Raw genomic sequence first — 17,856 nt, 5'->3', positions numbered from 1 at the left:
TGGGCTACCTGGCATGCAGCAAGAAGGAATGATCAAAACAACCAAAGCACACATCCTGTTATAAAAATTCTCTTCCTAGCTGCGTTGTGTTTCAGTGATAAATGAGCATCAGTATGTATGTTGTCTTTTTTGCAGCCTGTGAAAATCTGTTGATGTTTAGTTCTTGACAGTACTTTACAAAGCATGAAACATAAATGAGCAGTTTGGCCAGCGCTGCAAAGCAAGTGTCTCTACAGCATTACCGGTAGTCTAAATACAGTTCAAATTTTGAGTATCAAAGCAACACAAAGTGGGTAACAGTAATATTTGACCTGTGTGATGGATATCAGGGAATGTACCTGGACCCACTGTGTTTTTCCTAAGCTTGCAGTTCAGTGTTTGACTCAGTAATTGAATATTGATTTGTGAACACAAACGTGTCTCCTGTGCTCTGCAAGTTAGGCATAATTGTTTGGATTTCAGTCAGGACGACCATAATCGAAAGAAGAAGACCAATATTTGGCAAGAGGTATGACACTGATTAAGTCAGGAAGAGCATTAAAGAGGAGCTGGTGTGGATGTGAGCTGCAAAGTGGCTTGCAGTTGTGCAAGTTGCTAAAGCAGCTTAAATGTTGCTCTTTATGAGATTTGTGAGATTTGCAGAATGGATGTGGGAGCTGATGTGGGCTGTCACTGAGATCAGCTGAGCTTTTGCTTAATCTGATGTAGATGTTTTGGTATATTTCATTACCATTGGTGCTTTACCTTAAGAGTCAGTACACAAGGCACTCAGTAGGTACAAATGTGCATTCTGAGTGGCCGCTGGCAGTTTGTAGGTGAAATTAGGTGACAGCACTGTACAAAGCATGAAAAGAGCTATTCAGTGTTCAGGGCCAAAAACCTTGTATTGCTTCAGAAACAGAGAACGTTCACCTTCAGAATAAAAAGTTGTGCCTTACTGCTGCAAACTAATCTGCTAGTGACCAAAGCAATCACCAGGAGGTTTTTGGTGCAGCACCCTCTTTGTGACCTCCTGCAACCACTTGCCAAACAGTTGGGGAATGCATATTGTTACTAGCAGCAAGTAGCCGTCAGGAGCTCGCCGACTGGTCTCTACATCTTTGCCACTGAAGTCGTACCAAGTCAGCAAAGGTTTTCAAACAAGTAATACAGCAAGTGCTGGAGTCGTGCTGGCTAAGCGTACTTACCCTTCTTCAGATGTAGGCAAAAATGACAAGCCCACAATACTTTTATTAAGAATGTATACTTTATTAATCCTGTATGAAATTACTTAGTCCTCTGCATTTAACCCATTCGCTCAGTGGGCGGCTACCGGGGAGTAGTGTAGAAGCGGTACCTTCCTCAAGGGTACTTCAGGGTAGCCATTCGGTCATGGGGCAGACACTCTACCTTCTGAGCTATCCCTGCCCCCTAAAACTGAAGGCACCGGGTAGGAGTTGAACCCGCGCTGCCCACTGTCAGGGCGCCTGCTCATCTTGCGTGACCTAAACCGGCGCTCATTAGTTATGTGTGTTATGATAACCTTTCGTATCTCAAACCTCAGTCAGTCATTTTATTTCTCAAAATTTTTCACCCTTTTTAACTGCTTAAAGTTATTTATACATTAAAAAAATTAGGAAAATATATGAATGAACTGTGTATTATAATAGTGCTTATAATAAAGCGTGAAAAAGTTCCCCCACCCATTTTAAATGAAGTGATTTATGACAACGAGCAATACTTGAAGCTGGATCACTCTGTTTTGGGGGTTTTAGCCACTACATCATAATAATATTAATAATAATAATAATGATAATACATTTTTTTATAGGCACTTTTGAGACCCTTCAGATCACCTTACAATAGTACAATAACAGTAAGAACAATACAATATAATAAAATATTGTACTCCATAACAAGATTGGATTTCGGAAATATTTTTGCCCTTTTTAGAAAATAAAATAAAAAAAACCTACACATTTGCAAGGAGGTCCTTGTTGGTACATAAAGAGACAAGGATTCATTTAAAATCTTGTCTCTAGCTATAACACGGACAATGCAAATCTGTTATTCTCTGTCCTTCCACCACTCGAGGACTTGTCTGGCTTTTTAGCTGTTAAATCTTCATCAGCGGTCATCAGCTAGTTTCTAATTGGAAAAAACCCAAACACTGTCTCTGAAAAAAGCCACCAAGCTTTTAAAGAAGCAAATTCACGCCGATAAATAGCTTGCATATTTCCTGAGCCACGATGTGGAGACGGTTGTATAAAATGTTTGTTTCCATTATTATCTCAACAAGCGTGACTCAGCATTAGCTGGCACTTGAGTGTTAGGTGCACAGAATCACGAGGTGATTCACTGTGTGTTTGGTTAGTGGTAGTGTTGTTTGATCCTCAAGTGTTCATCATACATAGCTCCATTAAGTGGGCACGATGCCAGCTGCTACTCAGCACCGTGCAAATTGCTCACAAGTGGCACCCTGATCTCCCTTTCATACTCTAATTCATTAAAGGCATTTCTTTGATTGTTCCATTAGTCCCACATTGTACGCATGTGTGCATTTCCCCTGCGTGTGCTCCCTGTGTATCATCCCTTTGTCTCTCAGCCTCTCTCTTGTTGTCCGTATTTATTCCTTCCTACCCCCTCCGCCTCTTCCTGTGGATTCAATATCCCCACATAATGAGGGAATGATTCAGTTGAGTTTGGCCCGCTGCTCAGATCAAGATGCGTCAGTGTTTCTGTCTGTGTGTGTAATGTCTGGCTCGAGCACTTTGAAATGCTGGTGAAGCAGGAATGTTGGTCTCTCTTCATTGTGAGATGTTTTAGAAATTTTTAGAAAAGCTAAAGAACACCTTTTTAAGCTGATGAATACGCTGGTGGAGACATGTGTCGCCACAGCGAGCAAATGCTTCCTTTTCTTGTCTGATAACAAAAGAGATGCCTGCGTGCTGCCATCACAACCCCTGTCTTGTTCAGTCTTCGCTGCACTCATCTGCGCCCGTAGGCTACATAGGATCTCGTCCATACACGATGCAAGCACACATGTCCCACCCACACTCGTGTTCCGCCATGTGGGCTGCGGTGTATCACGTGACCAACTGGCCAGTGGGCACACTCTGGTCAGCCTGATGTTTGGTAGTGCCGTGCAGTCTGTGCCTTCTGCAGCCCCTTTGAACTCTCACTCCAGGCCCCTTCAAGCACAGGGCGGCACTGCGTAGTGGCAGACTATGGGGGCGGCTGGGGAATACAGTGTCATCCCTGTCAAGAGAGGAGGAGCAGCATCCAGGAGGTGGAAGCAGAGAAAGAGGATGTTGAGTAACAATCAGGGAAGCAAGTATGTCAGGCTAGAAAGTGGGAGTGTTAAAAACAAGAGAGGAGATGGGTGACAGAGTGTAGGAGAACAGAAGTGAAGTGCAGGTGGAGAGGAGAGAAAATCAGGATAGATGGACATGGAGAGTATGATGAGTAAGTGAGAAAAAGAGGAGAAGGGGCAAGAGACCAATATTTGACATTTGAGAGGAACGATGTCGTCATCAGTTTTGTGTTATTCACTGCAGTATGTTCAGGCAGTGCTTCTTTTCCCTCTATTACAAATGCAAATGTCACCCTGTCCTTTTAATAATTTGACTTTTTTTTAAATATCTCCTTCGAGGGGAACACAATGATGGATGGGTACAAACAGCAGACTTTAATGGAATACCTTCACCTTTCCCCATCACCCTCCCCCACAGGGCTAAGCTGTGCCACTGGTAAACAGTTTTTGTTTAGAGGATTTGGCTCCAAGTGACACCTTTTGTACAAAACACCTTATGCGGCCGAAACACAGGCTACCTGTAAATCTTATATAATGTGCTAAAAATAAAATTGCTGAAAGATATTTTTAAATTCTACAACCACTTGCTCGGGGAGAGCACAGTTGTGGCTATGATAACGGCGAGCATTTGAGAGGAATGATGTTTTTAGAGTCGATAAAATTAGATCTGTTTTGTAACTCTTTTGAAAGAGTGCAGCTAAAAACGGATGTAGTTTTTTTTTTTGAGTTATTTGGATCCATTGGGTAACACAGGTGAAATTCTGTACTTGTTATATATGAATACAATACAGAAATCGAGTTCACCACTCCTTGCTTCAGACTTTGCTGAAGTATTTCACACATGATGATCCTATGCAGACTTTGTAAGGTGCAACCCCCCACCATTTGTAATGACCTATAAATGGTGACGGTCTCTGTCACTTAGAGACCAACAACCATCTGCACTCACATTTACACTTAGGTTAATTGGTGATTCCAAATTACCCATAACCCTAATAATTGCATGACTTTTAACTGTGGGAGAAAACCAGAGTACCCAGAGAGAACCCACTGCAAACAGCCAGACAGTGGACCTTCTTGTTGTGAGGCAACAGTGCTACCACGCCACCGAGCTGTCCATCCAGGCTTAACAAAAGTAGCAAAGCTATGATTACAGGGCTCAATGCAAAATTTTCTGTATGTTTTTGTCCTTGACAGGTTAAACCACAATAAATAGCAGTAGCATACATGTGGTGTGGGTGTAGTTGTCTGCCTCTTATAACCCCGGTGATTTTCCTGTGGTTGGAAATCTTGTGTGATGTTGTGAATTTCAGGAGTCCAGGCAACTAACCAGTCTTACTAGATTGCATTATGTCAACTCAACAAGAACAAATTAAGTTGTTGAATTTCATGCAGATCCTACACGATTTAATTACGTTCACCATGGAAACGAAAATATTTTTTGATGAGTAATGATGCAGAAGTATTTCAAAATATTGACTTTAACACTTGTTAAAGATCATTGACTAACAGGGATAACAAAAATGTGCATGTTAACTGTGACGCAACTGATATAGAAAAGGGTTAAAAAATGTTAAAATATAACAAAAACATACCAGAATCTCAAGTACCCAGAGATTAGCCTGTGTGACACCAAAGTGTACAGTGCTGCAACGCTTTAATCAGTTGAAGAGCAAAAGTGTGATCATGGATCAAATGTTTCTGGTTCAGTATTTGATAGATGACACAGCTGAGTGGATTTAAGTCAGTAAGCTTTAAAAAACTAAAAACTAAAAAACACATTGATTAAAATCTGTGGTCAGAGTCAGTGAGAGTCCTGCATGCTGGACACGAGGTGTTGTAGTGAAATTTGCTTAAACTGTAATAGTGATAGCATGCTGCAGCACAGTAACCCAGCTTATTACTGGCTAATGTGCAGTCTCTGGAGAACAAGCTGTGCGAGCTTCGGGCACGGATCTCATTCCAGCGAGAGATGCGGGACTGCTGCGTGATCTGCCTCACAGAAACCTGGCTATCGGACAAGGTACCGGACTCCGCAGTACAACTACCGGGGTTCTCTGTGCACCGCGCGGACAGGTCACAGGAGCTTACTGGGAAAAGCAGAGGCGGTGGTGTGTGTTTCATGATCAACAACAGCTGGTGTGATTATGCGAACGTGCACCCGGTCAAATCCTTCTGCTCACCGGACCTGGAGTACCTGATGGTTAAGTGCCGGCCATTCTGGCTACCGAGGAATTTACAGCAGTGATTATTACGGCTGTTTACATTCCCCACAAGCCGACACTGACCGAGCACTCAGGGAACTGTATAGCGCGATCAGCAGTGAGGAAACCTCACACCCAGAGGCGGCGTTTATCACGACCGGGGACTTTAATAAGGGTAACCTGAAGAAAGTCTCACCAAAACTCCACCAACACATCCATTTCAACACTCGTGGAGACCGGCTTCTTGACCACTGCTACACCTCTTTCCGGGATGCGTACAAAGCCCTCCCCGCGCCCCATTCGGCCAATCAGATCACCGCTCCATCCTGCTTCTACCCGCCTACAGGCAGAAGCTGAAACAGGAAGCTCCAACCCTGAGGGCGGTGCATCGTTGGTCGGACCAATCGGAGTCTACGCTGCGGGACTGTTTTGATCACGCGGACTGGGAAATGTTTCACGTGGCTGCTAAAGACATCGATGAATACACAGACTCAGTCTGTGGATTTATCAGAAAATGCGTGGAAGATGTCGTCCCATCCGGAACAGTTAAATCCTTCCCAAATCAAAAACCCTGGATTAACGGAGATGTTCGCACGGCGCTAGCGGCACGGAGCACCGCTTTTGCCTCCGCGAACACATCGGACTACAAACACGCACATTACCAACTCCGGAAGACGATCAAAGCAGCCAAACGTGAGTACAGGGACAGGGTGGAGCAACAGTTTGACAACCCTCGGAGTATGTGGCAGGGACTAAACACGATCACAGACTTTAGAGGGAAAACCAGCACACCGCAGACCACGGCCTCTCTGTGTGAGGATCTAAACGTATTCTACGCTAGATTCGACACAGCGAACACCAGGAGACCGGACAGTGTGCGCACCGCGGATGACGTCAGTGCGCACACTGTGTCTGAGGAGGATGTGCGGAGGTACTTCAGGAGAGTGAACCCACGCAAAGCTACTGGTCCGGACGGGATTCCCGGCCGCGTCCTCAAGTCATGCGCGGCTCAGCTGGCTGGAGTGTTCACACATATCTTCAACCTTTCCTCTCTCTGTCTGTAGTCCCAGCCTGCTTCAAAATGGCCACCATCGTCCCTGTACCCAAATCCTCCACCATCTCATCATTGAACGACTGGCGACCTGTAGCCCTGACCCCATCGTGAGCAAATGCTTCGAGAAGCTGGTCAGGGACTTCATCTGCTCCGCACTACCCGACTCACTGGACCCTCTACAGTTCGCATACCGCCACAACAGGTCCACTGATGATGCCATAGCCCTGACACTCCATGCTGCCCTGTCACACCTGGAGAAGAGAGACACGTATGTGAGAATGCTGTTTGTAGATTACAGCTCAGCATTCAACACCATCGTTCCTCGAAGCTGGACAGGAAACTGCAGGATCTAGGACTGAGCAGCTCCCTCTGCAGCTGGATCCTTAACTTCCTGTCTGACAGACGCCAAGTGGTCAGACTGGGCAGCACCACCTCATCCCCATCACACTGAACACTGGTGCTCCACAGGGGTGTGTACTGAGCCCTCTCCTGTACTCACTCTACACCTACGACTGCACGGCCACTAACAACTCCAACATCATTGTGAAGTTTGCGGACGACACTACAGTGGTGGGTCTTATCACCAACGGTGATGAGACAGCCTACAGGGAGGAGGTCAGCGCCTGACCCACTGGTGTCAAGACAACCATCTCACCCTCAACGTCGCAAAGACAAAGGAGCTGATAGTGGACTTCCGGAGGTGCAGAGGAGTACACACCCCCATCACCATCAACGGCGCCGCTGTGGAGAGAGTGAGCAGCTTCCGCTTCCTTGGTGTACATCTGGCTGAGGATCTTACGTGGTCAGTACACATAAACAAGACAGTGAAGAAGGCGCAGCAGCGCCTCTTTTCTCAGGAGACTGAAAAGATTTGGCATGAGCCCCGCATCCTCAGGACCTTCTATCGCTGTGCCATTGAGAGCATCCTCACTGGATGCATCACCACCTGGTATGGCAACACCACCGCTTACAAACCGCAAAGCTCTCCAGAGAGTAGTGCGGTGTGCTGAACGGATAATTGGAGGTGAGCTTCCTCCTCCAAGACATCTACAGGAAGCGGTGCCTGAGGAAAGCGGGAGGATCATCAAGGACTCCAGTCACCCCAGCCATAAACTCTTCAGACTACTTCCATCAGGAAGGAGGTTCTGCAGCATCCGGTCCCGTACCAGCAGACTGAGAGACAGCTTTTTCCACCAGGCCATCAGACTGCTGAACACGTCATAGACACCTCACCCTCACTACTGGAACTTCAACATTATGCACTCCATACTGTACATTAATGCCACTGTTTTGCACATACCTACCTCTGTATATTTTATATTTTATATATCTTATTTTATTGTTTACTCTATTTCATTTGTAAAACATGTATATACACACACACACACACACACACACACACACACACGTGAAAAACATATTTAGTACACACATTCAGTAATGTATATACCTTTATATATGGTACATATATTTATTACTTTTTAGATTAACCATTTTTATATTTTGCTTGTTGCACGTTATTGTATTTTGCACAACTCTGTTGCTTGTGAAGCTTGCACACAAGAATTTCACTCGCATGTACTGTACCAGTGTACCTGCACATGTGATGTGACAATAAAGGTGATTTGATTTGAGTAAGGATTACATGGCACAGGTGAGTGGTTTGGGTGTTGCACTGAAACAAGAGGGATACGACTGATTTCACAGTAAGCATCTCTCAGAGTAACATCTAAAGCACCTCTGGTGAGCACTGTGTCTACACAGGATGTGTGTGAGCACAGCACTAAGTGTAAGTCGTCACCATTCAGTTCTTTATAAAATTCTTGTAGACGTCCTCATAACATTAAAGCAAATAGACTTCTGTTAAAAGTGATGTCCCATTATGTTTAAGGCTGAAAAACACTCCTGTGTGATGTACAGCATATGTAGTAAAACCACTCATCTTGTTCTGCTTTTCTATGGTGCCACTTTTCACTGTTTATCTGACTTGATGCTGCAACAGAAGGAAGTGAGAGACTAACAATCCCCACAGGTGTAACCGTCAATAGTGTTGAGGTGACGGGGGGGTGTAGCCATAGAGACAGGGCTTTCACAATGTCATATCTTCACTTCACAGTTATCTTGGTCAAAAAACGATAATACAAATGAAATATCTACATTTTAAAATGAGGAAAAATTGCAGAAAAACTAGCAGTCAAATTCTATTCTGTGTTGGTGAATTAATTGAACTAAAATTACAATAAAATACGAGTGCTTGGTGCGGAACGGTATGCACTGCAAAAAATAAAGAACAACTGCACAGTTATTTATCGTGATATGTGATATGTGTTACCATCATTTGTATAGTTGTCATGTCATCCCTGCACGCAGCCAAAGGACAGTATTTTAAACAGGAGGGTCAGTAATGACTCCATGACCAAGATCATGTGACAGCCCAAACAGGAACGCCTCCCTGTGGATGCTGCAATGAATAATGCACCATGTCAACAAACTGAAGCGCTATGCCTCAGATTTGCCACATTAAGGGTTCGCCCAAATCATAAAATATCTCTCCCATGGAGTTACTACTTCATTATTTCTTGAAAGACGTGTCTCAGAAATGTTGTGCTGTGTTAGTTTCAGAATCACAATGCTACATTTGCACGTTGTCTATGTTAAATGCACGTGTGACAAAACATCTGTTTGCTTTCCGCTTTGCACTTTGCTTATCTCAACAAACAGGTTGTGCGTATGTCTGTGTACATGGCGGCTTGTGCGTTTGGATCTGTGCACATCCAAAAGAATGTAGTGGTTTTGTGGGTCTGTGTGTGCACACTTGAACAAATTGCCATATCCCCCTGCAAGGCTGCACGAGTGCCTTTGTAAGTGTGTGAGTGTTGTTGTGTGTCTTCACTGGACTTCACTGGAATTATCCTGCTCCTTCATTAACACTAGGGTTAAATCAGCAGCTGACAGCAGCTGTGTTTGGGGCCAAAAGGACATGAGCACTCATCTGAAGTAGATTAGGGAGGAGAGAGTGTGTGTGTGTGTGTGTGTGTGTGTGTGTGTGTGTGTGTGTGTGTGTGTGTGTGTGCGCAAAGCCTACACTTCCACCTACCTACCCTTGCTCTATACCCTTCTCCTTGTAGCTTTACTGTGTCCCAATCAATACTCAATCCGTGGAGGATCTGGACTTTATGGAGCTGTTACAGTCCCCCTGTGCGTGCATTATGAATGAGCCCCGTAAGGCTGTTGGCTAAAAGATAGCGTAACAAAGCACAGCAATAACAAAGGGAAAGATGAAGCGTGTATAGCCGCAGTAGTCCATTCCTCTGTTATAACAAAATTTCGATTACATTATCGATCAGCCTGCAGCGGGACGGACGAAATCATAATTCCAAAACAGATCAGGGATGGTTGATTGGAAGATTAGCACACCCTCCAACAACACTGCTGCGCCTCGGAGAGTTCGTAAAGACTTCACACTGTCAAGAAAATGAAGGCGGAGGGCAAGTTAGTCATGAGTTAAGCAAACTGAGGTTTTCAGAGCACAAGACAAACTGTTATTCCTCAGATAGAAACCTTGTGTTGTCAAGGAAGCTCAGGGCTTAATTCTTCTTTCCATGTCTACTTGTTATTTCTCAAAGATATAGACATAGTGTCTTGGAACTTTGGCAAGTTTGAGCAATTTACATCTAAGAACTGCACAGTGACTATCCCTGTACTATTAAAGAAAAAAGTTCTTCATTGCAAATGAGTAGCATTAAAGCATCTCTTTCTTCTTCTTTCTCTTTTCATGTAATATTCAGTTTGTTCTCTTGCCCAAGAGTGGTCTTAAGCGTGCCGGAATTGGAATCCAAGGTATCGGGCTTCAGAAGAAAACACGCTAAAAACATCAGTGTTTCAGAGAGATCAGTAATGATGGTTAAAGCTCAAATATTTTAGAGCTACAGGGCAGCTGCAGCATTTCAGTATTTAAAAAAAAAAAAGAATTTCAAAATCATCCCCCATTTTTCATCTGGCGCTTATCATCTCAGAACGTGCGTTGCATTTGCTTGGGTAAGTACAGCGGAACAACAAATGTTGCTGCTGCTGATTGATAATTACCAGAGAGCAAAAAAACAAACAAAAAAAAATCTCTCAGATCTCGAAGATAGATCTGAGTGGGGGGCAGAAACGATCCCCCAAGCCATGGGTCATATCAGCATATTTAGCATATGCAAACACTTTATTGCTTTTCACTGTTTGATTTATTGCCTAAACCTTCTTCTGTGTAGTACGGAGGACCAAAGCTGCCAACATCAGGAATAAATAAAATACCATGCATTCTTCACTCTCACTTCTGTTCCACCAATACGTGAAGACTTGACCCTGTGGCGTACTTCGAATTACACTCTCCCTCGTTTGCGTAGTGAAGCAGAAAGGCACAAAGACATAAATAACTCTGAGGAAATAAATTGGCAAAGAAATAAAAGCATGGCTAAGTAAACAGGGGCATTAATGCAAACAGAAATAAATACAGAAGCAAATTAAAAGAGGAAATGTCAGTCTGTGTCACATATTATTAATTTTTAATGCCGTTTTGCTGCTTTTAAATGCATACTGATTTATTTATTGAGTATTTTTTCTTGTTTTTGGCAGGACGGGAGACAAAAAACCTGTTTTTGACATGTTGCAGTAAAAGAAAAAGAGCACGGGATTAATTAACGATGGCCCAGTTCCATTAAGTTTGCCAGTAAGCCATGACAGTGAACCAGTGTCCACAAAAGCATTTGTTTAAGTCATGTCTGAGGCACCAAACAGTTTATAGGAAATACTTCTTACTTATAAGCTTTTGGTTTTATTTTTTTTTTCATATTGGAAGTACTGGGGACTGTGTGTTTGACACATAAGCATTTGGATTTTTTTCTTGCTATTTTTCATACATGTTACTTGTATCTTTGCTTGTAAGTTTTTTAGCATTCCGCCGCAAAGGTGGGCGCAGTAATAGAAAGTCAGTTTGAAACTACTCACAGGTATTACATATTCATTATTTATTTGTGAGTTACATATTTATATAAGTGTATTTATTGACATTAAAGCTAATCAAAACTGCTATTAGGAAGTGGTTAGTAGCTATTAGCTACTGACGTTTGTGTGGCAGGTGGGTTACACAGTGGCCTTAACACTTTGCATATGACTAGATAGCATTAGCAATTTATAGCCACCAGCCTGTGCTGTTAATGTTTTTTTTAAATAATTTTTTAAAACAAATAACTTTTGTTTTTGATTAGAGTGAAAATTTAAGACTGGGCCTGGTTTTTAAGTGGGCTGCATCACTCTTGACTTGGGGAATGGTTGTTGTAGGGAACAGTGCATGCTGAAATATTGTTTATTAGAAAGGTAGTAATCTAAGAAACCTTTTATTACCCCTCACCTGTAAAAGGCTGATGGGGTGTTGTCGTCACACTGCTAGACGGCCCAGCGGTGCAAGATTTTGAATGCAACTGAAAGTTAAAGCCACAGGCCTATATCCCATGAACTCTCAATTTTACAGTAAACATCTCAATTAAATCGCTGTGTTGTGTTCCGGTTGGCTTTTCTTCGTTAGTGTACTTTTGTCTTGTCGTGCTGTTTTTTATAAATGTTCTTTTTTAATTCAGAGGGTTTCTTTTACTGTGTATTTTAAAGTGAAATCACCTGTATTAGTACATAACCAGTAGATTAACAAAGCTTGACAGTGAGCGTATTTTGTTGTGTTCATGTTCAGGAGATTAGATGTGGTCGTTAAGTGCATTGACATCTGCGTTACTTGTTTTGTACGTACACACACACACACACACACACACACACACACACACACACACACACACACACACACACACAGGACCCCATTTGACCTTTTTTCTTGAGTCTTGACATGTTTGTTACATGTTGAAAGGCTGTTATCTTCTTTCCTGCTGCCCTTATTCTCACTAGCTTGTTGTTGGAGCTTGTTGCCTCCCCCTTTACACACAAACACACACACACACATTACACCCCTCTCAACCCAACCCGGTCCCCTCCTCAGTCCTCCTCAGCACTTGGGTCACCTGTGTTGATTTATTGTCAAATCTTCCAGGATTATCAGTAATCCCACAGAAGTACAATCTGTTGGCTGACAGCTGTGCTCGCTCTAACAGTGTTGCTGTTTCCTGCGCATACACTGCCCTATATACTCGAAAAAGCCTCTCTTCCTCCTCAGAAAAAAAAGAGGGAAAAAAAACATTAATTTTCTGCATCAATGGATTCCAATTGACAATATTCTGCAGCCCGTATCTGTGGTATTTTGTTGTATTTGACTATAATGTGGCGCTGCTTTCCACTTTGATGGATTAGAGGGTTGGTGTAAATTTATTGCTGGTAAATAAATATGATATTGGATATATTCTCCCACTGTCACAGATCCTCTGTGGGGTTTCACCCTCGGTTCATCAAGGCTGGTCTTTTTGAATATTACAAGGAATGACTCGCTAATAATTTAGCCATCACGTCTCACAGTTCACTCAGTGAGTAGGTGTTCAATCAAGCCCAAAAGAAATAGTCGAGCATCTCCTTTCTGTCATAGATGAATTGAAGCTGAAATAGAAAAATGACTGAGACAAACAAAGCTTTACATAAATATTAGTGTTATTGATCCAGCTGCCCTTTAATTTGCAGTATATAATAATGTCAATATGATGCTATTCTATTGCACTTTGAAATGAACTGCAATTCATTTCCATAGAAGTTATTTACCGTTGCTGCACCGGCAAATCATTTCTTATATTAAAACATTGGAAATAAGCTTTGAAAAATGAAGAAATAGTACAGTAATCATACGGGATTGTTGGTGATCGCTTCCCCCATATATCTTCCACAGGTGGTGTACAAGAACAACGATATCCGCCTGGAGCTCTCCCGCCTTGCCCGCATTGTCGACCCCAAGATGAAGCTCCAGGGCGACGTGGTCTTCAAGTGCGAAAACGTTCCCACCCTCGACCCCATCAACTTCGAGACCCCCGAATCCTACCTGGCCTTGCCAAAATGGAACACCAAGCGCGTGGGCTCCATCTCCTTTGACTTCCGCACCTCTGAACCCAACGGGCTGATCCTCTTCACCCACGGTAAGCCTCAGGACAGGAGGGACGCGAAGGGCCAGAAGAACAACAAGGTGGACTTCTTTGCAGTGGAGTTGCTGGATGGAGGGCTCTACTTGCTGCTAGACATGGGCTCCGGAACTATCAAGGTCAAAGCAACGCAGGCTAAGGTCAATGATGGCTCCTGGCACCATGTGGATATCCAGAGAGATGGTCGCTCAGGTAAGAATGAAAGAAAAAAGGCGGAAAAAGGTTGAAATGTCTGTTTTTGTGTTTTTAAGTGATCCTAGCTGAACTTTCACAGATGTTTAACGTCCCTGTTAAATCAGCTCTGTGCTTTGAGAAGGCACAGTGGTCCTGCCATGTCACTGGTGTCCTGTTTTCTCTGATACACACATACATGCATAAGAAAAAATAGCTTCAGCCAAAAAAATTGAACTTCAGTTAAAACCGTGTTGCCTTTGGCTGAACGGTACAAAGTATAAATTTATAGGCAGAGAGCTGACAGGGCAACTAAAACATGGTCAGAAACAGAGTAATAAATACAGAAGAAAAGAGAATTGCAACTGTGCAATATATACTTATGTAATACACAGTGAAGCATATCTTGTTTTGTTCTATTGCTATTGGGACTTTTCTATTTTAAGCAGTAGTCAGCTTTTTAAAATGCCAAAAGAATTAAAGACAAAATTGCGTCTTTGATGCAAAGACATCAAGTTTACATCCACTCACCATGGGCATGGATGCCATGGTAATTTGGATTTTTGGATTTTAATGATTTCTTTGAACTGTGCTTTTTCCAGGCTGAAATGACTGCACGCCATACATCTTTAATGAATTTGAAAAGCAACACTTGGGCGCACAAGTTTCAATTTATTTTGGATTTTCTCCACTCCGCACAGGGTCAAAAGTATACATACAGGCTCAGATATATATATACACCCACACTGGTATTTGTGTCACTTAGCACGTTGCACTTCTACCAGACACTTTTGCCATGAACAAGTTTCTGGCATAATTCTGGCTGGATATTCATTCGTTTTTCTGGCACATTTGGTAGAGTTCATTTAAATTCATTGGTTTCATGGCACAGACCCAGCTTCAAGCTTAGTCGAGCTTGAAAATTGTTGATTTTGGAGCACAGGCTTCTTTCTTGATTGGTACCCTCTCAGTCCACGAAGGCGTGGACAAAATCGTGTCACGTTAATTTGGGCAAAATCCAAATCTTTAGTGAACATGCTGAGACACAACATAACACACGGAAAAATACTTGGAAACACAACTGGAAAGCTTGACTGCACAGTAGATGAAGAGGTGACAGAGCATGGATATATTATGTGTATATAAATGAACAGGAGAAAATGAATCTGACAGCAGTGCAGAAACATAAATGCAACCAAAATCCAAAAGCATGGCCAAAACTGCAGAACTGCTCGCTTGACTGTACACTCACATTTTGCAAACACTGACAAACTCTTCAGTTAATTACAAACAAAAACTAAAAAACCTAAAATAGCAACAAATTTATTTGCATAACCATTTATCTCTCAGTTGACTACAGTCTTCATAACACTAGTGAAACTGGTTTTGATGTAATGAAATTGCTTTGCTTCAAAAATACAACTTGTGCATACTTACAGTGAAATTATACCAGCTTTAATGTTGCAATGCTGCAGTGATTCTACGTATTCCAGCTTTTCCTGCATCCCCACAGCAAGATGATGTAAACTATCTCAATATATTAATACAAGCATTGATTTATTGCCAGGATAAAAGTCGTATCTCTCTCTAGATAGCTACTGAATCCATTTCCCCTTACCTACCTCTATCTGGATGTTCTCTGACCTCATAACATGGGCAAATACACAGAAAGTATTAGAAGAAGATTATATTAGAGAAAGGGGCTCGAAACTTCTTTCGCCTTGAGCTCCGAACCCAACACAATCTCTGCATTAGGTGAGATCCTCCAGAGGACTTGGTTGTGTTAGACGGCATTACAGCCCATGTTATATATCAGGTTAGAGCAGCCAATTTAGCCATGTGTCAGAGCTCGCTGCTTTGATTAATCACCGGCACAGCCCCCAGTGCGATAGCAGAGTAAAAAGTAGGATTTTCAGGGGGAAAAAAAGAGGAATGAGACAGATATATGGATACCAGACTGAGGGATGGTTAAGAACAGCCATAATCACACTTGTGGCTTGAGTGAAATGTTAATAGGAGTTGCAAGTGAATTAAATTTTCTGTCCAAAAAGAACTGTATCCAGGATCTCTCTCTGAAGGACGGCAAGGTGAATATAACATAAAGTGAGAACTCACAGTGCACCATTTTCAGACGAGCCAAGTTTAGGCTTTGTAGTGAAAGTGATGTTTTCATCTGTTGTGTCTCTCGCATTAAAAAGAGCTGATAATGAGCTGCGGATAGAGGCAGTGTAGTAGGAAAAGAGAAAAAGAGCTAATGAACCTGTTTATTTCTTCCTGTAAGTTCATAATCATCAAATAAGGTCATAAAAGTGTTAAAATAATTAAAAATCTTGACGTAAAATATGAATAATAATAATGGATTGGATTTATATAGCGCTTTTCAAGGCACCCAAAGCGCTTTACAATGCCACTATTCATTCACGCTCACATTCACACACTGGTGGAGGCAAGCTACAGTTGTAGCCACAGCTGCCCTGGGGCAGACTGACAGAGGCGAGGCTGCCATATCGCGCCATCGCCCCCTCTGGCCAACACCAGTAGGCAGTAGGGTAAAGTGTCTTGCCCAAGGACAAAACGATCAGGACAGACAGCCCGGGGATCGAACTGGCAACCTTCCGGTTGCCGTTACGCTTCCCAACTCCCTGAGCCACGGTGAATATATGGCCTTGGGTAATGACATTATGTATGCATGATGTTTTAGAGACATGCAGAGCAATCTGGGGGATTTTTTATGCAGTTTAAAAAAAAAAAGACAGAAAAGTCTATAATTTGGGAGACAAACCTGATTCTCTTTGCTTACCTTTGATTTTGTTATTTGTACGTCTAACTTGAAAAGATCTGAAGTGTGTGAAAAATAACATGAACAGTATAATACAGTCTACCACAGCACAAAAAGAATGTCTCGTGACTGCGGGGGTTATTTCACCTGTTGCATTAAAGTGCAGCTGTACAATGTGATATATTTCCTCTGGACCCATTGCTAGGACAACGTAACAAAGAACCAATTTTAAATCTTTAGGCACTTTGTTACTAGCAGCCTGCCACAAAAACACACAATTTGTTCTCATTTCTTTAGTTGAAAGAAAGATTACACAGTTTGACAGGCATATAATGGTATTTTTGCACCGGCAAGGTTATTTCAAATAACTGTTATTACAAAATAACAACTGGAGGAAGAAGTGGCGGGCCTAAATGGGTATCTACTGCTGATGAGTCTGAAAGTCATATCCTCAAGAAAAAAGGAAAATCCAGCAAAGACCTCACACAGGACCTGATGCATCTGACCTCCAGCTGATTAGATAGTTGTGGACCCAAAAGCAGACGATGGAAACAGAATCTGAATTTAAACTGAAAGTGTGCCGTTTATTTTGGCAGAAACAAAACATGGGGAAAAAACACCGATTTCAAACCAAACAGAGGAACACCTAAACTGGGGAAACTAAGCAAGTAAACACTAAAACCAGGGAATGGGAACCAGGAGGGAAACACAGCTGGTGCTAATCACACAAACAGGACCGAGAGGAAGCAAAACTGAACACACTATACACAAGACGAGGAACTATCAAAATAAAACTGGAAACGTGAAACAAAGACAGAAACACAGACTACACGCTGGAACTGTGGAAGAGCAGACATGAAAACTTAACCAGACGTGGAACACAGGAGGAGGCACAGTAACAAAACCTGGGAACAAGAAATCAATAAATACAAGAGAACTTGGGGAGCTAGAACTACAAGAGACTAAACCATGGAAAACACTAAATCGAAGAATATACAAAACCCGGAAAAACACAAACACTGGGTCCCAGACCCAGTACCATGACATCATCAGATTTTGATCCACCCTGAAGTACAATCTGGAATGCATCTGACTGGCAATAGCTTCAATAGGTAGAAAAGCACACAATGCAACACCATCAGTCATGGATTGGCCTCCCCAGTGCCCGGACCTGCATATTACTGAAGCAGTGTGGGATCATGCTGACAGAGAACAGAACAAAAGCGGAAACGTCCAAAGAAGAACTTTGA

General features: G+C 42.6%; 1 protein-coding gene across 1 annotated transcript in view; it reads left to right on the top strand.

Annotated features, from left to right (window-relative positions):
- Window positions 1-17,856, top strand: part of nrxn3b (neurexin 3b) — a 240,364-nt gene that overhangs the window by 6,180 nt on the left and 216,328 nt on the right. The window contains exon 3 of the mRNA XM_039599140.1: window positions 13,410-13,848. Within this exon, the coding sequence (XP_039455074.1) occupies window positions 13,410-13,848 (439 nt within the window). The remainder of the gene's footprint in view (window positions 1-13,409; window positions 13,849-17,856) is intronic.

This window comes from Oreochromis aureus, linkage group 15 (genome assembly GCF_013358895.1).
Source record: "Oreochromis aureus strain Israel breed Guangdong linkage group 15, ZZ_aureus, whole genome shotgun sequence".
NCBI classification, from domain to species: Eukaryota; Metazoa; Chordata; class Actinopteri; order Cichliformes; family Cichlidae; genus Oreochromis; species Oreochromis aureus.
This window is presented reverse-complemented; position numbering and strand designations above follow the sequence as displayed.